The sequence below is a fragment of the Lonchura striata genome, chromosome 7, assembly GCF_046129695.1.
Source record: "Lonchura striata isolate bLonStr1 chromosome 7, bLonStr1.mat, whole genome shotgun sequence".
Taxonomy (NCBI): Eukaryota; Metazoa; Chordata; class Aves; order Passeriformes; family Estrildidae; genus Lonchura; species Lonchura striata.
Genome location: NC_134609.1, coordinates 14,541,208 through 14,564,953, shown reverse-complemented (window position 1 = coordinate 14,564,953; position 23,746 = coordinate 14,541,208). Strand labels below are relative to the sequence as shown.

At 43.0% G+C, this 23,746-nt stretch overlaps 1 protein-coding gene across 1 annotated transcript in view; it reads left to right on the top strand.

Moving 5' to 3' along the window:
- The window catches only part of ANTXRL (ANTXR like), a 57,337-nt gene extending 40,630 nt beyond the window's left edge, over positions 1-16,707 (top strand). The window contains exon 18 of the mRNA XM_021539066.3: positions 11,582-16,707. Coding sequence (XP_021394741.2) covers positions 11,582-11,812 — 231 coding nt within the window. The 3' untranslated portion in view covers positions 11,813-16,707. The remainder of the gene's footprint in view (positions 1-11,581) is intronic.
- Positions 16,708-23,746: the final 7,039 nt, after the last annotated feature.

The following is a 23,746-nucleotide window of genomic DNA, read 5'->3' as shown; positions in this document are numbered from 1 at the left end:
TTGAAATATTTCACACAAACAAGCCCCAGTATCTGGCAGGGCAGGTTGTCAGTAGTCTCTGCACAAGGAAAGTTTCAAGCTCTGCCTTGGCCTCATGGTTCAGAAGTGGGGTGTTACCAATGGCAGCAGGGAAACAGTGGAACTCCAGTATCTGCAGAGAGGAAGGGGAGGTGCTTTCCAATGGTCTGGTAGTTGCTGCTTTCAGCAATTCCATTCCATTTTGCCTCTCAGCACGTAATGATTGATGCAGGAAATTCTTGGAGGCTCGGTTTACCAAAGTCCTTGACTAAAAACCCAACATTTTTCCCCTCATGCAGAACTGATCATTTACTTTAAAGTCTTAAAACATGATCTCATTATTTTCACTGAAACTTTTGTAGCTGCAACAGGGAGTGTATACTGGATTTTGCTGTCACCACCCCCTTGTATACCCCTGGGACTTTACTTAGAAAAAAGCAATGTCTTAGTAGTACTACCCTGTAGTTGGTACATGTCTCTTTCCTGGGGAATGGGACTAGAAGCAGGCTGCTTTACAAAACTTTGAAAGCTTTTTTGGCTTTTTCTGTTCCATAAAACTGAGATTAAAAGGCTACTGTGCAGCCAGAAAGGTCACGAACTATGAGCTACTGGTCATTTTAGAAACCAGAACTTCTGGATCCTTTCAAATTCTCACCCTTGAGTTACAGTGGGATTTGGAACAAGGCACAGAAGCTGGAATTTTAGACAGCAGCCTTTGAAATGAGGAGTATGTGGGTTCCTCATTCTGTGCATCCCTTTCAGAGTGATCACTCTTAGTCTGATAGATTTGTTAAAGCTCAGAAGGTCTGATGACCCTCAAATTTTGAGTGATTACTTGTAATGCTGACCATGAATCTATGTGCTTTGGTTTTCCTAATAACAAAATAATAATGAGAACACAGTATTTACTTTCCTTACAGCTGTGAGGTTTAGTGTTCTGCCAGGCATTTGGGACTCCTTAGATGAATCATGGGACACCAAGTTTATGGATTATTAATGACTAATAATTATTCTCTAGTTGCTGCTTACAGGTGGTCAGCAGCTTGAATGCAGCCCACGGTGATGGCACCTGTCACGCCACAGTGGCTGCCCACGTGCTGGTGCTACTTGGAGCTCATTCTAATTACTTCTCTTCAAGACCCAGTAATGGCTTTTAATAGGCTTCCCTGCCTCTTGCTTGGAGATGTGTTGTAATCACCCATGTAACAACTGGCAGAGCTACAGGGGGGGCTGGAAAAGCAGCACCGAGCTCCTGCAGACTGTAGTCAGCAGTGGCTGCTGCCTGGTCCTGGGGTTTCTCTCCCTTTGCTTTTCACCTTCATAAGCTGCTGAAAAATTAAAGAGATGAGGACATTGCCTGCCACAGTAGGTGATCTCACTTTGTCGCTTTCAATGACAATGTGACACGTTAAGCTCCTATTTTGCTACTTTCTTCTTTTTTTAAAGGACATAGGCATCTCTGAGATTTATTCCTGCTTTAGAAGACATGGCATAGGGGAAGAAGCTCCCCTTCTGTGGTGTTGGGACCAATGTCCTAATGCACAGTTCCCAGGATGTGTTGAGCGCTGCAGCTGGAAACATGTAATCAGTGACTAATGAATTTCCTGTCCTACAAGAAGCCCATATACTGCATTGCCTCTCATTTGTGCCAGGATTGTGTTTTTTGTGGTGGAAGAGGAATTCACAGACTTTGGGGATGGATGCTGTCTGTCTGCACCCAGGTCAGGCCAGTTGTGTGTCCATGTCTTTGGCAGGCAGAGGCATTCCCAGGAACAAGAGGCTCTTGTGAAGGATGAGTGCAAGTCCCAGGGCTGGTGTTACTTAGCACAAAACAGGTGAAGAAGGATTGGCCTTGTGGTACAGCCTCGTGGCTGTAGCTTACATAAGTTATTTAACCTCTGTTGTACAGTGAATAAGTGAGGTGAAGAGTAAATTCTAGGAGGCTGAGACCATGTTCCTACTGGTACTTTGAGCACTTAATAAAAAAAGGGTTTGTTAGGCAGAGAGGGGACTCTTCTGTTAGTCTTAAAACATATGTGCCACTTTGCTGCTTCTGTGATATTTATGATAAAGGAATAGCTTCATCAGGTCTGATTCTCAGGGTTTTTTTTATTGGGAGCATGTCTTTGGGATAAGGCCTGGTTACTTATTCCCTCATTATCTGGAACTCTGACATGTCTGCATGGAGGGAAGAGGCTCTGGTGTTGTTATCACAGTTTTCCAGGCATCACTTCACTGATGTTCCACAATCCTACAGCGTGTCCAAGGGCCTGACTTGAAGCCTGGAGGCTGTTTAGGGCCTTAGCAGTACTGCCACAGGGCAGTACTGATGGCACACCTCTTCTGAGAGGAAAAGTGCACCAGTTTCTTACCAGGACTGCGTGTACAGATCCACAGTTTGCACATGGACAGGTATGTTGCAGTCAATATATTTGTTTCCCAGCAGCACCTTTGGATCAATGCTGAACATCATCTGACTGTTTCAGCTGATTTGCTGGGAGCTGTGCATCCCTCATTGTCTTTGAGTTGGGTAACACTGCAGAAAGTAACCTACCCAGCTGGCAATGGGGTGCTCATGGAAAAGAGCAAGATGCACAGCTGGTACTTGATAGCTGCACAGGGGAAACGTGGCAGGGATCTATTTTCAGAGTGTTAGGTCTCTAGCATACCTGAAATGGGACAGAGTTCCATGTCAGGACTTTGGTACTTGAGTTGCTTTCCTAGTGTGTTCATTCTTAGAGTGAGGTAGTTGTGTCCCAAGACAATCTGCCATTCAATTTAACACAGGAGCTTTTGCAGGCAAGAGCTTTTCTGTGCTTTGTCAGTGTGCCAGCACTGATGATGAACTGTATGAGTCCCATCCCAGAAGAAGAAAATCCATGTGATAAGCATGGATTATATGGAAGATAATCCATGAGATAAGCACTGGGGAATCTGAGAACTGTGGATTTACCATCTCCTTTTTCTAGGTATCAGTAGAGCCATTTAAGGGCCAGTTAGCCAGAGAAGCATTCTCGTGATAGTTGTATCTGTTTCCAGACTCTACACAAAGAGGCAGCCTGTCTGTGTGGTGGGCCAGGATCTTGCATTTTTGGCTGAGGCAATGAAAAATAATAACCATTTCCACCAGGAATCTGAGTTTCCATCATTATTCTGTATCCTAGTCAGGTGAATAATGTTGTTCACACAATAATCCCAGTTTGCTCTTGAGAGACAGTCAAATAATTTGCTCAGGAGAGCATGATGACACTTAATTGCAGTTTGAGCAAGATCAGTTATGGTTCTTTGTGGCCTAATTTGTTACTCCCAGCAAGCCACCAATTCCTCAAGGCCAAGGCTGTTGCACCCAGCAAATGTTTGTTGCCTTCGTTGCTGTGCTCCAAAGCCCGCCCCATTCTAGGAGATGGACAAACACAATGTCCTCTTCCCTGAAAACACCAAAGGAAAGAGGAAAATCTTTTGCAAACCAACCACTGCTGTGTTTATTTCTTGAACCACATTCTAGTCTGGTCAGCATTCAAGTGTGGAAATGTGTGGTGCTGTGGTTAAAACAAGGGATGTGACTCACAAGTCCTCAACTTGTAAATACCATTTTTTTCCCCCCTGCATAACCTTGAGTAGCTGACATGACCTGACGGTGGCTCTCCTCATTCCCTCTACTCTGGGACCCTCATCCATAAAAGCTGTCAGGAAAGAGGAAGTCAGTAAATCACATGTGAGTGCAGGTTTAGGTTAAGATACTTTTCTGAGGTTTGGGTGGGATTTGGTCTAGTCATACTTTGAGATTCTTACTGAATGTAAAGTGTACCTGGCAGACCTTAACTTTGGTTATGTCCAGTGTTACTTTCTGTTTCCTTTGTCACTTCTCCTTTTTTAGGGCTCAGAATCAACAGGCTTTTTTATGGATCTGCACTGTGCATTAGTCCAGCCACAGCCTCTGCAAGGTCCAAGACATGTGATGTTTTGTGCATTCCTGCAAGATATCTTGTGACTCTGGCCATTCTTTCAGGAGATGTCTGTAGCCCATTGCTGCATTTCCTTGTTGAGGCAGGGCTGGAAGCAGCATGCAATTTCCTGCTGAATGGAGTGTGATGCACATTATTTGAATAGCCCTGTCTTCAATTCTGGGGTGGGCTCCTCATGTCTCTTTCCTTGTGTACCTAAACTGAAAAAGTGGTTTCAGGCATGAGAGAGCTGAATGGGGTGGGCATTTGTTTATTTTGCTGAAGGGTACTGGTCCTAGCTTAAAAGTTGGATTTCACTGGCTGAGTTGTTCCTCCCTCAGATTCCTCATTATTGTCCACTTTCTCCAGTGGTAAATTGGAAGTAGCCCCCTTGCCTTCAGTGTATTCCTGCACTGGTCTTCAGCCTAACTGAACAGACTGCTCCCAGCAGACCCATCCCTTGTTTCGAGCAGTGCTGTGCACAGCTGGGACTCTGAACTGGGGAATGGTGTCTGCTGATGTGTGTCTGGGAAAACTGTCAGTACTTGATTGTATTCATCTGTCAGTATTCTGATAAAAGAAACTACAGTAGCCTAGGATAGTGCAGCTATTAATCTTACTGCAAAACAGCTCCTGTTTTAATTGCCTAGTAGAATTGAATACATTTTTCCCTATTACTCTTTATTTTGATTTAAAATTGTTCCTTTAGATGGTCTGTAAATGTTTTTTCATGGTAGTAGAATTAACTGAAGTTGAAAATATACCCTTGAAAAAGTTTCAATATTTTCATCTTTTGCTTTGAAACACCTTTTGCTGTGTGAAACTCAAAAATTATTTGAAATTAATAACACGTTTCAAGCCTGAATTAAACTTATTTTGACATACTTGTTTTACCTGAAAATTTAAGACTTTTGGTTGCTGTTTAAGACTTTTCCTTGGGCCAGCAAGTGAACTGAAAGATGACTTGTATTGCTGCTGTTATTTGCAATGCATGCCATGGGTCTGTTTGTGAGTTTGTCCTGGCAATCTACCTCCCTTGGCCCCTGGGGGATCCCTGTATGGGATTATCACACATTTAGTGGTAAAAGAAGAGCTCCTGTGCTCTCTCATCCCTTCCCACCCCATAAATCCTATTTTCTCAGCTATTTGGCCCCCACAGCCAAGGTATCTGGGGGCATATTGGATTTTGAAGGATTTTTCTCCCATCTTATTTACAAACGAGGCTGGTCCCACTTTGCCTCTATGAGAGAGACTCAGGCATCTTGCCTGAGCTTTTTGGCAGCAGTGTTGGCCATGCCTCAGCCAAGACAATAGGTTTTGCCCTGAATGTGTCAGCAGCCCAAGGAATTGCTTAGCTGTGTGTCACTGTCACCATGTGCCCAGCTCCTGGCCCATGTGCAGGATCTCATTGTTTGGGACTTGGGAGTCAGAGTTTGTGAGGCAGGGATTAACCTCCTGTGCTGTCTCCATGGTGCTGCTCCAGTGAGCCGGGGCTTGTGGGTAGTTCAGTTTGGTGGCTAAAATGAGAAACTTATAAGAGGATTTTTGTGGACTTTGTGAAGGATTCACATGTGCCCCAGCTGCTTTTAAATATCACTGTCCCTTCCTGGGTCAGGATATGTATCCTGTTTAAAGCAGGGTTACCTCCCACATCCTAAAGCTCAGGCTAATTCCTTTTGCAATGAGCAACACTTTGGGTGAGCCCAGTAGGTTACACCTCTTGGACACATTACCTTACTCATGCTGTGTTGTAAACAGAGTTTGCTGCTGCTGCTAGGATCATCCTTGTGCATTTGCATTTTCATTTTGTAATTTTCTATTTGAATTTATCTGATGTGCTTAAGGGCATTACAGGGTCCTCACTGTTACAATGAGTGATTCACAACCCACAGTGCAGGGATTTCCCTCCCCTCCAATAACTCCATCATAGAAGGGAGGGAGCAAAAGTGATAGGAGTTTACTTAGGAAGAGGCCAGATTATACACTGGGAAAAGAATGAGCTGAAGTTATTTTCATTTTAAAAAATAACACCAAAGGAAATAATTACATTCTTATTGTTGGACACTGCCACTTTGCTGGACCTTACTTTTGAAACCCTCTTCTCTTCAATCTCATTTTCTCTTATCTCTTCATAGTTTTGGATTACCATCATTATAGGTGTCAGTCCTGAGCTGCCCAATAGATTCCCAGAAAATTGTTATGTACAAAAAAGGACTTATTAAACTGGAAGATATATATGAGAGGTTAGCATACAAACAAATATTTTAACTTGATGATATTAAATGTTTTGATTTGAGCCCTGATAACTTTAAATGGCTTCATATAAAAATTAATGACCATTTTATAAAATAATTGTTAATGATTAATTAAATAGCCACCATATAATTAATTATTATTATTATAATTAAATACTATAATTAGAAAATAATTATAAATTACGTATTTATTAACCTGAAAGTGTGATTAGTTATGTAACTGGTGATATGGGAATCTCTGGCACTTCCAGTGCTTTATTTTTCAACACAAAAATGATATCAGAGTCCCAAATGTAAGAACAGGAGTTAGTAAAAGTTACTTGTATGTGCCTGAAAACCAGGCAGCCTTGGGTTTTATGTGACAAACTGTTTCAGCAGCTCACTAATTTCTAGCCTGTCTGCTGCAGGGTAATCAGTGCAATTCCCAGGAAATCCATGAAGGTTTTAATGAGCCATGACATGTTGAGTGCACGGTCAGCGTGAAGCAGTGCAGTGTGAGGGAGCTTTTGGCAAAGGCTGATGCACATAGATCTTGGCTCTTGAGGAGCCAGCTGCTAATCCTGACGCTTGCCCAGGGAACTCAAATATTGGGAACTCTGCACCACCTTGCTTCATCTCTGTCACTGCACAGGTGTTGTATCCATAATCTACCTCTGATAAATAGATTTGCTAAATGAGTTTCCCATACTGGCTGGTTTGGGACATTCTGTGTAGGTGTTTCTGCTAGAACACTCTGGTTCTTTTTTAGAAGATGGGGCAATCCCTAATCTTGCCAAAATTCAATTTTTCCAAAAGTCATTGATTTTTAAGGCATATATCTCATTGTTTTCTGGGTTTGTGGATCAAAGCCGTCACTTAGCTAAAGTGATCATGACTTTTTGTATATGCTCCCTCTTGTGGTTTTGTAAGTAGCATAAAATCTGAATCTATTCTTTTGAGATTTAGAGCTACATTTTTATACTGAACTATTGAGAGATATTTAGGAAGTGAAGCTACATGCTGATGAACCAGACCCATAGCAAGCTGGCAGACTCATCTCATAGATAAACATAGATAACAAAATGGGAGAGAGCCCAAGGAAATTACATTCATTTTGGATTTCAGCATCATAAATAATACTTATAATAGATAATAATTTAATACTTAAAAATTATAATAAACTCATAAGCCTATGAAAAATATTATAAAATAATAAATAATAATTTAATACTTCCTTACTGAGAGCAACTTCATTTTTAATTTGGTAGTCTAGTGTTTTGAATGGCCATGCTCAAATTTTAAAGGACTTATTTTATTTTAATCCATTCTAAAATGCAAGTTGTCACATTCTTACAGGGTCAAAGACAAGAAAATTCAATAAACTAAGAGAAGCTAACTCATTTTCAGATATACACCTCTTCAAATCCAAATTGCAGCACTGGGACCCTGTAAGCCAAACCAAGAGGGAATGGAAAATCAAGCAAAATTTATAGCAGAAACTATGTCTTTTATTAGGTCAACTAATGTAGCTAAAAATAAGAAACAGGCATACTTTTGTGTACATGAATACTGACATGCACAGAGATTAAACTGGATTTTATTTTTCTTAAACAGCAATGCATGTATTAAAATGAAGAGAGAAAAGGGACAGCCTGGATTTTTAAGATTGTTTTTGCTGAAGTGCTGCTAGTATCATGGGTGAACAGACTTCCCCATGGCACTCTTTGAATTGTCTGGATTTTTTGAACAGTCATTTCTGTCAATTGAAAACTTGCTGAGTAGTAGCTGAAGATTTTGGGGAACTGAGTGCTGGGGAATGATGTAGTGAGCACTGAGAGGAAGACAGCCCAGCAACATGATGCTGTGGCTTTCAGGAGTCTCCTCCCTTCCTGCCCCCCTTAAACCACACACAACAACACTTCCTAGGTGGTCGAGAGAACTTTGCCTAGAAGAACAAAGTGCCTGATTTGCACATGTGATTGTTACACTGGGATAAAAGCTGGAGTCGGGACAAGGGCAGATCCCACTGCTTCAGTATTTGTACTTTTTGAAAAGCCAATTTGGCAAGCAGCATAACAAGAGGCTAACAAGTGGATGGACATATGGGGAGGCAAAATAATGGTGCATTAGGAAGAGGGTGCAGATGTGAGCTGCAGGAAGGGCGTAACTCCATATGGCCATGCTGACCTCCGGTTGGTGCTGAATGACCGTACGCGGCGCGGGTCGCGCCGGCTGAGCGGGGCCCAGCCAGCCGGGCTGGATTCACACACATCAGCTGCCCCTAGAACACAATAAAGCAGCTACTGACAGCTGTGCTGCCTGAGATCATCCTGGTACTGCTGCACCTTGCAGCTCTGGCACCTTCCCTCAAACAGCATGTTCCATGCTTCTGGAAAAATATATATCATTACCTCTGCTAAAGTGGTGGTGGTGGCTTCTTAATCCCTGTTAATCCTCTCTGCAGGAAGAGCAGAGATAAGTGTGCAGGATACTTAATTTCTGCCTGTGTTCCCAGGGTTTAAAAGCCTTTATATGCCTTTGGAAAGGAAATTACTTAATTCTTTCAACCAGAGAATATTAAAAATCCTGTGGTTAGCATGTTTATTTGAGAAACATTGTGGATTTTTTTTTTATAAACTAACCCCAGAGGGATGTGCATGTTAGGTAGAATAACAGTGGCACTCTGTTATAAGGAGACTGTGATGCATGGAGGACTTAATTCTTCAAACTAGAAGTTCTTTAACAAAATACACATGTTAAGTCCAAACTATCACTTATGATTTATTATCGTTTGTTCTTCCTTTTCCCTTTTCAGCTGTTAATCCTGACACTGGTTTTGAGTTTGGCCCCATTTTATCAATGGCTGCTTGAACTGCTTGGGAGGATTTGCTCCAGTATTCACCAGAAGTCTTTGATATATGAGATTGTAGGCTAACACTGATAATCTTTTGTGAGGAAGTGTCACAATACATACATCGATCATCCAAGCCCCTATCTGTCAGACTCCCCCAACTCAACCGTATTTTTCATGACACAATGCAGCGCATGGCCTTTAAATTACCCATCTGTCTGACAAATCAGTGAGTGTGGCAGAAACTGGCAGCAGTTTGACGTCGCCTATCACTTTAACTGAAGTGAAAGTAATGCAAACAGATTTATGGGATCCCCTTTGATTATAGACTATGAATATATTTGGAATTTATGTTTGTGAGAGAGACAAAACAGAGGGGCAGGAAAGGCTTGTAGGCAAAAGCAATAGTTTTGTGTCTGCAGCTTTGCATTTACTATGAGGGAGATTGTTCTATCCTAAATTTTTCCCTCCCCATATGGTGCATCTCGTGTGAGCACCTCTGACCTTTTTTTCTTTTTCTTTTTTTTTCTTTCATACTGAGTGATTGTTTAGCTGATCTAAATCCATAACTTTATAAATATCAAGGCTGAGTTTTCTTAAATGAATTTGATGTACAGCCATTAAATATATCTGTAACATTCGTTGCATGTCAATAAATATGGCTGAATTTCCAAGTGGGTTCTGAATACAGTGAAGCACAGCAGAAGACAAATACCTGGCAAGGATGGCTGCTTGCTGCAATGCTGATGAGTACTTAAGTTCTGTGAGGACTTGAGTTCTCTGATGGAGTAGAGCAAAGCATTCACTTGTTTTTTTTGATCCAATGGTTTATCTTTGCAGAAGTAACCAAGACCTTGGCTTTTGACTCCATACAAACGCTCTGGCCCCAGTATAATATTGCCATGAACCTGGTTCATAACCAAAGTCTGGCATAGCAAGCCTGGATTTTTAGGAAGAGAATTTTATCCTACTCATTGGTACTTTTGTGTAAGTGTAGTGGTGAATTGTGATGCTGAAAGCTGGGACAGAGAACTACTGAGTGTGTCTCATGTGCAGGCAACAACATGCCCATTCAAACAACTCGTGTCTGCAGCTGAGCTCTGGAAACCCAGAGCCATTCAGTCCAAGTAAGTGGTAGGATGGTACCCTTTGGGTTTTAGTTTATTTGTAAAATCATTTTCTGAGCTCTGGAGCTTACACAAGCTTCTTTAGAAATGCTGCTTGCCTTTCTTCAGAGAAGTCATAGACTTAAGTGATTCCCCTCTTTTAAAATAAATAGTTTTCATGAACAAAGGTGCAGGCATTGGAAGTCACTCAACAAAACAGTTGAGGTTCTGCTGTGATGGCTTGTACCTCATTTCCTGCGGAAATTGTGATTTGTGAGTTTGCCACAGAAACTCAGCCCATTCTCCAAACACCTTCAGAGTCTTCTTATGCTAGACAGCACTGAGCCAAGAGAATCTGTGACTGATGTGGGTTTTTGTATTCCTGCTGCCACAGCCATTGGTAGCTGGGGAGGATCATGATCTACAGCTGCTTTGAGACAACTTTTCTATATTTGGAATCGTTTTCCTGAATTTGCTCAGGGGATGTTGTCATAACCTCGAGCTGAATTTAGTTTGTTGATTCTAGCGTGCACTCTATCTGAGGTGCCTCACTGAGGTTACCATATAGCTTTTGCATTACCTAGGAGCCCCTGGCTGCTTTCCACAGGAGAGGCTAGGTGGTCTTTGGGGACTGTTTCACTCTCTCTCTCTTCCTGTCTAGAAGTTAGTCTAGTTGGTTAGTGGGAACCTATGCAAAGCTTTATTTTGGCTAAAGGAAACACTGACATACATGCATTTAGCCCCTAGTTGACTAGTACATCCCCAGTGCTTGCTTTTTTTCAAATCTAAGCTACTCCTGTTTTAAAATTCCCACTATAGTCCTCCCATCAGGTCCTGCCTGTCTGCATCCTGCATCCATTCTGAAAACACATGCACTGGAGAGCCCCCTGTGTAAGTCCCACACCTTGTTGGTGTTTCTGAGGGAAGCCATATCTACAGTGGAGCACAGCAGACACATGTGCTATCCCAGTGTAATGTTCAAAGCACAGACATCAGCCAGGCTAGGATCACTTTGAAAACCAGAGCTAGAGTAGCTTTGCTTATGTCATTGCTCTGGTATAATCTTGTATGGGTTTTTTTCAAGCACAGCTTTGCAGTCAGGGATGCCACCAAGGCAAGCACGTCCTGGGTGGACCTGTCGTGTTTGGCATGTTCTACTCTAGTAGCACAGCAGAGAGTACATGTGAGCACAGTCCCAGTGTGGTCCCTATTGGTTTAAGCCAGTCCTAGGCTATTCTCTACAGGCAGTAGCTCTGAAAATCAAGGAAAGTACAGCTTTAATACAGCATGGTTTGAATGTAATTTCTAGGACCTAGTCAATGATACTGGATGAAATATAGCCTGACCTCTCTGCTTATAGAACCTTTGACTAGCTACTAATGAATCAAAATACCTGCTTTTTAATAATGAATTTTTCTTCACCTCTAGGGAAGATGCATAAACTTCACCCGTGTGAAATCGGATGGGACCTCTGCCCCTTACTGCCCGCCGCCGAAGCTGCCATTGCGCGACAACGCTCCCCTCAACAATGCTCTGAGGAATCCTTCCTCTCCCGTGGCTCTGCAGCCTCCTTCCAGGCAGCCACCTCCTGGACCACCTCCATCCCGAGCCCCTCCTGGACCTCCTCCTTCACGCCCACCCCCGCAGCCCATGGCTTAGAGCACAGCAAAACCTGATCGACACAACATGTCTCTTTGCTGAACACAGCATATTTATTGAGTATTGGTTTACAGTTAAAGATATCAGAATTTGTTGCTGGTCAGCAAAAAGAAAAAAAGAAAAGGAAAAAAAATATTGCCAAGTGTCAATTTTAGTGTATGAATATATTTAAACCACACGTGCTGAGTAAACATTCAGTGGAAAAATTCAGAGCTATGGGGTATAAAAACAAACCAAAATTATCCTCTAGATAGGGTAGCAGCTTTTGTGTGTATACTTTTGAAGATCTATTTAGATACGACAGTTGTCTGACTTGCTATGTCAGATCGTTCGTTAGTAACTCCAGCCGGTACTCGTGCATCAGTGGCTTTGATAGCTGCTGCCTACAAGTTGGTTCAACATAATTCATTGAGGAATTTGCTTTCTTTTCCCCAACAGCACTGCATCCAGATATTAATATGGATCAACAATTGCAAAGGTATCTTTCTGCCTTTGGTTCTGCAGGTGGAATTTCCGTGGAAGTTTTAAGAGGCCTGTAACAGTAATGAGGTAACATAAGACTATGTGCCAATAATCTAGATCAATAATCTATCACAGAAGAGGGATATATCTTTTCCCCCTGTAAAAATAAGTTTTGAGCCTGCCATCTCTGCATATGTTTAGATGCGGTTGCATAGGATAACCACTGAAGGTGAGATACTCTATCTAGAAATCTAGATTTTGTACAAGACTTGGGTTCATATTTTTCCAAAGTTCAAATGAATTTTGTGAAAAATATTTTGGCTTGGTATTTAGTTTTCATTTACAGAAAGAGTAGTCCAAAAGGAAGCAAACATACACGAACTTTGAGCGTAGATGTGGTAGTAAACAAACAGAATGTGTTACTTATATCAATAACATTGAGGGACTGATTCTACTTCTATTTGATTGGATAAATTTCCTTTTGATCTTACTGCCAAAAATAATTTGATCCTTTTGTGATTAAAACATAAATTCCTCTTTGACCAGCTCTTTCTTTAGACAGTTCAGATCCCACTAATATGTAACCCTGCAGTACACCTGTGGCTGAGAGGCATGGTGTGAAGAGTGAGCATGAGCTTTTATCCACATTTTACATGCTTGGCTGCTCTCCCATGACCTCAATTCTGGTGTCATCAGAAAGTGATGTGAGCACCCACACAGAGGTGGGAATTTATGACGCGGGACTGTGGGCCAGCCCATTATTAGTGTTCACTAAACAATACCTGACTGGGTTGTGCCCAGAGCATTCCCTAGTAAATCAAAACACATGAGCTTGCTTTTTCTCCACCACTACCTATTGTATTGGAGAGGAAACCTTTGCTGGTCTGCTTTGGCACTGGCTGTGTTTTTAGGATAGTTGTAGAAATAATAATATGTTGCATTATGACACAGCATATACCTGTTTCTCCATCTGTGTGTGGGTATGTAACACATCATAGTAGTTATTGGCACATTAAGTCTAAGATAAAACACTAACTGCACTGTGCAGTTGCTCCAGATTTAAGACCTTTTAATGCAATTGTTACAGGCATATAAATTTGTACTGGTACCATCAGAAGTCAAGTTTAATGTTTCTAGTGGAAGGCCCACTTGCAGAACACCACCAAGCTCTCATCAGTCTATGCTGATCACTGTGACATGCCGTGTGTATGCAGCTGAGGCTGTCAAACATCACTCAGAAGAACCACAGAGCCTCTTTCTCCTCTTGCACTGCTCTGCTCTCTTGAGCTTAGCTCTTACCTCATGTATATTGGTGCAGGTAGTGGAATCATGGTTGTGAGTGCCATCTGGCCTTGGAACTGTTCCCAGTTTAGGCCAGAGCCAGCAAAGCATTTCTGCATGTGTCAAAATGTCCTGCAGGTCAAGAGAAACTTCCTTATGCCCAAGTACTTTGCTGACCTGTGACTTCATTGTGATCAGAAAGGAGAATTGGGATGCACTCAACCCTATCCTCATTCTTTTTAGACACTTGAATAGCATCTGCATAATTTGGTTCATGAGAATGGATTTCTGTTTGGAGGGGAAAGAAGAGTATGTGTGTGTGTGTGTGTGTGTGTGTGCCTGTGCTTGTGTGTGGGAGCTGTGCAGGGTTTTGTTTGGTTTCTCTTGCTTTACAAAGATTGCTTGAGAGTTGCACTCCTATGAATAGAAAGGCCTTTTGTAGCCAGTGTGACACAGTCATCACCTATCTCTGTTTCTTTCAGCTGAAAGGTGAAACTAAAACAAGTCCTATTTTCCACTGCAGTTCTGGTGAAACTGTTTTTACCCCAATGAAAGGAACTGGATGACTGCAGTGGGAGGGCAGGAGGAAGGGTGGGGGAAGGTGCTTCACAAGCAGAGGTCATTGATGGGCACTATACTGGTAATATAGAAACCCTACAATAACCTTGCTGGGTCTAAGATCGTTTGTAATGTGTATGTACCATGAACCTAACAGCTTCTCACGTTGGTTGTATGAGAATAATTAGCCAGCAAATGCTAACTAGAAATTGAAATGGCAGAGGACAATAAAACTGATACCCATGCCAGGATAAAACAGGCATTAGAGCTTTAACTTCTTGTGAGGCTGCAACAGACCACTGCTCTGTAGATACCAAGTCTTATCAGCAGGCAGAAGTGAGATTGAAGCAGTGACTTGCGGGTCAAGAGTTAACTTCAGCTATTGAAAAAGCCTGGGAGCCAGATTTTGTCTTGTCCTGCACCTCTAGAAATCTTGAGTGGGGTGAGTAGAGTTGGTGATTTGCCCTCATGATGTTGGTGGAATTTGACTCCCTACCAGTGACAGTGGAGGTGTTGGCATAGGCAGGGCTTCTCACAGCCACACATCCAACATGCCTGTTGTTTGCAGTTGAGGAGAATATTCGTCTTTGCTGGAATAGACAGTCTTGCAAAGATAACACATACTAATAATTCTGCACAACTTGCAGCAGGCATAGAAACAGCTTAGGCTTTGCCAAATCCCAGGTGAATGGATTCATGTATGATAAAGCAGGAACCACCATGGATTTGAGAATTAGATTTGGTATAAATGGAGTTTCCTGGATTCTCACTGTACAAAAATAAAGCATTTGGTGTGTAACTCAAGTTTTGGCTGCAGCCTCAGTGACAGGAGCACTGCAGGTTTAGTTTGCTGGTAAAGCAGGAAGGGAAAGTGAACTTTTTTGCCTTAAACTGAATTTTCTTTGCAAAGGTGGGAGCAGTGAATATGCTGCACTGGCTACAGAAAGATCTTTTGGTTGTATAGAAATGTATCCATTTGCAGTGATCTCAGGCACTGTAACTGCACAGTAGGAGAAAGTAGTTGCTATTTTATCATCTGTTGAGCTTGATCCTTATCTGGTATAAATCAAAATAGACCAGCTGAAATCAAGGCACTAATATTGGTGTCCATCAGCTGAGAAATGTCTGAAAATAAATGAAGGGACAAAATCCCTCTGAAAATGGGCTTGTTGTTTCAATGTTTGTTTTGGCATTCTTGTATATGCCAATTGTGGTTACAGTAGTTACACTGCTAAGAAATGTTCTCATGTGGGAATGATTCCATGTATTTTCCAGTATAGCACCATTTGACACTTGCAAAAAGTGCATATCTAATACTTCTCCAAATCCTAGAGGAAAATGTGGATTCAGGAGACCTTGGTCTCACACTTAGTACAGATGTGAAATGACCCAAGGTGCAAAGCAGCAGGGAGGGAAATTCAGTGTGTTTAAACCTGATACAGAACCACATTGATCAAAGCATATTTATGGCCATTTTTCAAGCTCAGTGCGTGTGTTGCCATCTGTGGGAGTAGCCTGCAGAGCAGACGGTCCTAAATAGAAAAAAAAAAAAAAAAAAAAAAAAAGGAAAATAATCAGCTTCTCATGTGAAAGAGCAAGCATAACAATGAATGACATTATTTCATGAACTGTACCAGTTCAAATGCATGTGCACCTGGTGCTCCTAATGCTTTTTAGTCCTGTTGGTCTTCAGACAACATGATCAGTAATACGCTTTCTCTTTTTAATCGTTTGCTGGTTTTATTGTTGTTACTTCGGGTTTTTTGTGGTTTGTTTGGTTGTTTGTTTTTTTTAAGAAACATTTCACTGAGAAAACAGCCCTACTTCTGTAAATATAGAGTTTAAATTGGAGGAGACAGCACACTTCTGGATGTTACTGCTGGACAGTTATTTATTAAAAGGGGCTCAAGGTGAATAAATAGAGCGGCTCAGGATACATGCATGCAAGTGTGATAATGCAGTATAGCATTTTCAGTTCTCTGTAGTTTTGGGGCGAGGGGAATTTTTGGGTCATCCTAGTTTTTTTAGAAGTTTGTTACTGATATACCATTTAATAATGCAATAGAGATTCCTAGCATATAACAGTGCTTGAACAAATGTGTAGATTACATTAGATTTTTTTCATTTGGGAGATGAGGAGAAGGATTGTGAGGGAAAAACGTTTTAGGAAATGTTTTAGTTTTTATGGGGAAAAATGTACAGTAGTAAATTTTTAAATTTTTTATTTGTTTAGAAAGATGTAGTGTTCTCAGAAGCTGTGGGGATGTGGGCTGATCCACTGCTGGGGCATGGAGATGTGGGACAGAGGAAGCCGTAAGATTTTTGAGGGATAAAGAAGCTTTACATGGGGGTATGGGTTTGTTACTGGTACATGTGGTACAAATTTCTGTAACTGACATGCTGCTTCCATGTTATAATCATGTAACTTTATGCATTTTAGGCACGTGCTCCATTTTTCTGAGAAAACCTTGCAAATGTAATGCCTGCATGCAAATGTGGGAGATGTAACCACAATTCTATAATCCAACATAATGTAGTCTTAATGGCTTCAGAATCAACAATAAAAGTGCTTACTGGTTAAACACTATAAAGAATTTTATTGCAGGGTCATTTTAAGAGGTGATAAGCTTCTCTGTATCTTCTTTCTAATCAGCTCAGCCACCTAATGGTCAGGAGAAGAATGTGGAATTGGGCTGTGAGAATTGCCACCCTTGACTTGCTACTAACTTAGTTAGAGACAAGAGTATGTTCTGTGCCTCAGTTTCATGTTTCTAGGCTGAGAAGTTCAGTCTTTGTTTAATTCAAAGGTAAACCATTGTTTTTTGAATCCAAGTAGTAATGCTGAGTAAATTGAACTGGACTCAGAGTTCAGACATTTATTAACACATGGGGCAGAACCTGAAATACTTGCTTCTATCTTAAAGAGGAGTCACAGAACACATAGGCATAAAGTAAAATCCATACAAGATAAAATGCCAGAGCTCAGGACTTTAATGAAGAGAAATTCCATGGGAAATCCTACACTTCTGAAAATGCTGGAGTCACCAGGCTTCAGACAGAACTATCGATTTTCAGTCCCTCCCTGCCTCTGATATTTCCTCTGTATCTGTTCCAGCCCCATTGAGGACTGGGGAAAAAGGGCTGGTGGACATAAGGCAGGCAAGAAAGTCAACAGGGGTAGGCCACAAAAATCTCCAACTCAAGCAGGCTGCAATTATGGGTAGTGAAGGCTGCTGCAGAGCTGCTGAGCTGTGGTCTGCACTCAGTGTGCCCAGCATGGCAGCCACAGCACTATGTGCATGGGGAAAGGAAGCTGCCCCTGAGCACATGTGAGCCTCATCTGCAAAAACCGGTGAGCACCAAATTTTGGGGCTCTGGTAGCCACATGAACTCATTGCAGCAAAGCAGGTGGGAGCTGTGTGGTGTCCTCTGGGCAGCTCCAACTGGCTGTGCTGCTAATGGGAATTGGAATCCTCAGCCTGGAGCTGTGCTGTTCCCTCGTGGAAGATGGGGCTCTGACAAAAAGCCTGGCTGGTTCTCACTCTGTGCCCCAAGCTGGCAAGACAATAGTCATCCAGTATGGTTTTGTGGCCTTCACTCTTTTTTGTGCTTCCATCTGCTTCTTACTCAAAAAGCAGGCTTGGGCTCTTGGAAGAGATCAGATAAACAAAAGTGGTCCTGCAGCCAAGGCTCTGGGCATTTTTATTCTGCATTAACAAAAACCCTCCACTGGCTGCAGCTGTGGCTGCTTAGGTTTATGCATGCCTGAGACAACAAAATTCAGATTTGACCTGAGCTTTCCCAGAGACTGGGAATGTTCAGATCCAGGTCTTTGGTTATAGAATTGTCTATAAATAGCCTCTAGTGCTGATTTAGAATCTTTCATCAAATGTACTTCACAGTCTCAGGAGTAGCATTTATATGTTCACATACACCAACCTCTACCCTATCTGTCTGCATGGAAGTCAGCAACAAGAAGTTTTTTGGCTTCAGCAACCTGAGCCAGGAATGGAAAAAATGTTCTTTTCCCCTCTTCTCTCATTCCTTGAGAAACCACAGGCAGAGCATATTGCCCATGCTGGAAATTGTCTGGTCTTTACTCTGTGAATGTGCTTTGCCCTTTGGGATAGGACTTATCTCAAGTTTCATCTGTTTCTGCAACAAATTTCCCCTTTTCCTGCACATTGGAGGACCTTCCTTTTCACTGCTCGGGAGGCTGCATTGGAGTTTCCTGGCCAGGTAACATCACCAATTTCTGACTGCAGCTCAAACTGTGAGGTTATGTATGATATGAAAAAGTTCTCTAAAAGAAAGCTTTCCTGCTGAAAGGTTTTGCCTGTGACATAGATTCAGAAATGTTTCCTTTTAAGCTTTCAGAAATGCATGATTGCATGGGTCAGTACTTCACTGAAGGTCCTTAGAAAAGCCCATCTGTGTCTCAGCCACAGAGGTCACTCACTGAAGTGAGCTCTCCCCACAGCAGCCTGTCCCTGCCATGGAGCAGCTGCCTTGCCCTTCATCCATGCTGATGTCCTGCTTCTTGCTGAGCCTCTGGGCCAACATTCTGGAGCTCAGCCTGTTTCTTCAGGGTACAAATGGGAGCCCTGCAGAGCCATTTTTCCCACTTTTCTCTCTTAACGGCAGAGGGATATGGATTGAGAGCATGAGTTTTCCCAAGGTACCAAATACAGGAACTCTTGCCTTACAGCTGCTCATGCACTGTTAGGGTAAAATACTTGGTGCCCTCAAATGTTTTCTAGTCGCTGTTTTTTTCAGTACATAGAAAGATGTTTTGAGGTGGAAACAGGAATCTCAAGATTCCCCTTCATAATCAAAAACATATTTGGCCCATCAAAACCAAAGGAAATATATGGCAAGCATATTTTGAACATTTTGAGCATGTCAGCTCAATCTCTTCAAAAACACAACTGTTCCTGCTTTGTGCCTCTCTTTCCTTTTGCATCTAGAATATCTTAGTTATCAGTGAATGTGCCTAGGGGTAGAGGTTGGTCCTAGTTCAGCTTCTTTGTTGTTATTTTTGTTTTGTTTTTTCCTGGATTTCTGGTGCACCTCTGTAAAGTAAGTTTAGATCATCAGTGATAAAGGGATTTCAACACATCAGTGAGGCTGTTGTTTCCAAGTGAGAAATGCTGCAATGTTCTCAGCAGCCAGTGCCTTCAGAAGGTAGTTAAAAACCCTTGAAAGCCAATGGTAGACTTGGCTCTGCTGTAGCTCACCAGGAAACTCCATCTCCAGGAATGCAAACAGCCTGTGTCTGAGACATCAGGAGTGACAGTGTCCTCTCTGCCAGGACAGAGACCCTGGTGGGGTCTGTCTCTTCCCAAGCTAGCAGGTATGGTCAGGGACTGCTTGTGCCTTGAAGCACTTACTCATCTCTGTGGAAGAAAGTGGGCAGGGAGAAACTGTAACTCTGCAGGCTCTGGAATTTCCCAGCTCTCTCTCTATTTTTTCCAATATTAATTGTTTGTATTGCTTAAGTAACTCAAAAATGAAAATGTGAAATATCTCAGTTCCCTCCAGGCCATACACAGGAGCAAAGGAGCAGCCCTGCTCTAACCCAAGCCAGCTGGGCCCATCATCACCCTGGGAAGAGAAGGCAGGATGCTTCCCAGGTGGTCTCAGGAAGTGTCTCTGCCTTGGTCTCCTGGAAGTTCTGTCTGGAGGCTGAGGTTTTGTATCCCTCATTAATCCTGTTCTCCTCGTCCTGAGCCATGCATGGGTGGTGGTTGTCTGCTCCCCATGGGTCAGAGCTGCAGCCTGCTGGTGCCCACAGGGGCACTGAGGGGTGGATGAAGCACCTCAGGGGAAACAAACTCTGCACAGCTGTTCTTGTGGAGTGCCTTTCCTTCCCTCCTGTGAGGCTAGTGCAGGCCAAGCAAGTTATGGCTGTTTCTCTACCCTCCATTTGTGCCTCAGTTTCCCTTTGTGCACAGACAGAGCCCAGCTCTGGCTGTTGGAACACTACAGCTCAGACTTCCTGGCCAGGCAGTTTCAGCAATTTCAGACAGCAGCTGCCAGCTTTCCTCTCTGGGTACCTTTGCAGCAACCCCTGGGGCAGAGGTTGGAGAGGCTCCTGCTCCTGGCCAAGCACATGACTCATGTTTGGCATTCCAGTATTTTTGGTAGTTCAGGAGCAGTCCTAACTTAACAGCAGGAAATAAGTTTAAAGCTAGCCTGTCAGTGTGCTTGCAGCCAAGCAAAGTGCATGGTGCCTCTCTGCCAGGGCTGGCCCAGCAGCCATGGCTCCAGGACAGGGAAGCAATTCTTCATGTCTCTGCTTTTGTTTTCCTTTGGCAAGATTTTAAGATGCCTTTTCAACATCCACCAAGAGAGGTGTGGATACCCATTGCAGTGTTATTTACCTGTGTGACTGGCATGACACCACACGCTGACTCGAGTGGTGTCACTGCAATTCTGCAGCAGTGGGAAAGGAACCAAAATCAACCAAAAGGCTATGGATGTTTCTCAGCTCTGACATAAATAACTGGGAGACTACAAGTAGTAAAGTGCATGTTGCTGCCTTGCTACAAACAGCTGGACTCGGACACATCCAGGGATGTGAGCAAATTTTTCTTTTTTACCTTTCCCTCAGGTTGCTCTGTGTGAGTCTGCCTCCATCACAGGGTCATTTCAAACAGGAGGACTTGCATTTAATTGTGTACAACACCTGCACTTTTTCCACCAGGAAGAACATAAAAACCAATTCCCATAGAGGCTGGTAGGTAAATGCACAAAATACTTCAGAACCAAGCATTCAAAGACTTGCTGAATGCTGCCTACCACCCTCTGCTGGCACATGAGCTCCTGGTACCTGTCATGTCCCCATCAGACCCAAGCAAGCTGTCTCTGACCATTTTGATTCAGAGGGTGCTTTCTTTGTTGGCCTTTGGGGTTAAACAAGTACAGCAATTGCCTGCTCTGTGTGGGGAATGGTTGCTAGAGCAACTGGGAGAAATTCCTTGGCACCAGAACTAGCTAAGAAAGGAACAAGCAGAAAAATGCTCAGCCAGAGTCGGTGCCAGAGCAGAGGCAGGGCAAGTTGGTGCCTCACCCTGGTTCTCCCACCTGCAGCAGAGTGTTCCTGGGCAGCAAAGCTGCTGGGAAAAACAAAGTCCACACCCTTCACTAACCTCTGGTCACAGGCACCACTGACACTGAGGTGCTGAGGAGAGTCAAGCCCTGAATTTTTACCCTTTTGTAATTGAACACGCCCCACAACATGCACGATGAAGTTTCTCTTATGCTTGGCTCATAGCTGTTTGCAGTGCAACTTAAAAATTAAATTGTGATAATGATTTTCAAATGGAAATAAATCTATTTTGGGGTCATTTTCACTGTGAAACATGGTTCAAAGGCACCAGAAGAAATGGCAGGGTGAGAAGAGAGCTAAGTGGTACAATTTTGGTGGGGCTTTAGGAACTTTATTTTTGCATTACAGATGCTCTCCTTGCTCTAAACTGCTGCCTTCCCCATCTAACACTTTACCCCACCCAGCTGACACCTCATTCATAAACAGACAATAACTTTGTTTGGGTAGGCTCGCTGGCAAATTTACACAACTCTCCATTTAGAGATCTGATTCCAGGTGAGGTGATTAAGAGTGATAAGCAGGAAGAAAAGGAAGAAATAGAGGCAGGGGAGTGGTAGGGGTAGGGAAATGGAGCAGCAGAAGGTAGGTGCCTGGCTGGTCTTGTTTACACAATGGCTTAAAACCTGCAGGTTTTAAAACTTCCTATGGTTTCACCGTGAGAGTGTGAGCCTGTCTGCAGGCATGGCACTGCTGCAGCAAGGGCTGGGCTATGGCCCTGGAAGGTAGGGCCAGATGCTGTTAGTAATGGGTGTAAAGCTAAAAGACTTGTGTAAGGGTAATGTTCAGATCTGGAAAGCACAGTACTATGTGAGTTTGGTCATTTCTTTTATACATTAAAAAAATCAATTCTGACATTTGCTGAATGGGTCTTCATCAGAGCTCCAGTTCTACATGGCTCTGCTTACAGCCTGGGTTGGAGAAAGGTATCCATTTTGTAGCCTTGTACCAGAATATCCCTCTCCTCTTTGGTCTAAAGGGTATGCTCTTCTTCATATTGAACTACTTATGTTATATGGTAATAGTAGTATTGCTTTGCCCAGTGGTATATCTCTGTGTTTGGTCTGCTGTTTCCTCACTTGATTTCCAAGTTCCTGGCTGAAAAAAAAATCAAACAAATGCATACTTTGGGATGAAATTCCCAATGGACTGCACTGTTTTGTTAGTCTTGAAAAGATTTTATTGGAAGTGAAAGCCATGAAAGGAAATTGCTGAGCATTTGAGAACCTGGTTTCCACTGGCTTTCATGTTCCAAAGAAGTCAGCTCTTGGCCTGAAACTTTCCAGGCATAGGGCCAGACTTCACAAACTCATAGATGGAAAAAGGGGCTGCCTCTATACCTTAGAAGACTTTAGTCATCCTCAATCTAAATTAGACCATCCACTGTCATTCAACCTACAGCAAACCTGCCTAAAACTAATGGGTAGCAAAAGCTTCTTAAAGTGATGTCAGTCATGCATCTTTCTAAGGCTATTGATACCTTTTTGTTAAAAGTCCTGATTGTGACTTCTATTCCCTTTGTGCTGGCTGAGTACATATCAGGGGCAACTCCAATGTCAGTGATTCACGACTGGAAAGTCTCAGGGTGGAGTCAAGACCAGCTAAGTGTACTGGTGCCTGCTGCATTTTGTCTAGCTGAAAATTGATTTAGACTGAATGGCTTAAAAATGCAAACCCAAAGCTGATTATGGTGTACAGTGTTGTTCTGCTGGAAGCTGCTGCCCAATCTTGCTGGCTGCCAGCTGTGCTGGGTGTGTGTCAGCAGGTGCAGGGACTCTGAAAGCCCCTGGAGGAGGCTGGTGGATGAGGCCTGAGAAAGTCACTGTACTGACACACTGTGGGTGTCTGCAGCCATGGCATGACTGACCCTGCAGATAGATTAGAGATAGGCTTCATTTGTGGAGTACCACAGTCCACTGCAGTACAAGCACACACAATCGCTGTTAGAGACAAATTCTAGCCACCTCAATATTCTGTTAAGCAGAGTTTCTGGACAGTCTGGTTTGTGCATTTGGGGTTCACTTTCCAAAACAGAGTAGTACCTGAAATGCAGGTATGGCCCCTGGGCGGGGGGCAGTGCCAGGGTGAGAGAGCTGGACTTGGGAAGAGTCCATGCATCACCTTCTGTCTCTTTTCTAAAGAGCTGCATGCTCCTGAGGGTGATTGCTGAGCTATGTGTGAGGTTGTGCCTTGCCTTGCTTACTGGTGCTGTAACAGCTGTTGTGTCTCTGGAACACAGTAGTAAAGTCCATGAACCACAGATAAACTCTCTCACACAGCACAAGTGCTAAGGGGGGGGGACAAGAACTGCAATGAAGACAAATCTGTCCATGTTTACAGCTGCACAGGATAACTATATTTGCACAAGCAAAAGGGGTACTGGACTGCCCTCTGCTCCACTAGCCTGAGAGTGCTGACTGCTCTGGTCTATACTAAGTCTGTGCAGCCTTGCTCTGAGTCTTGCAGCACATTTCAGGTTCTCCAGACCTTTCCTAGCCTGTCCATATTTATTAAAACCTGGCCAG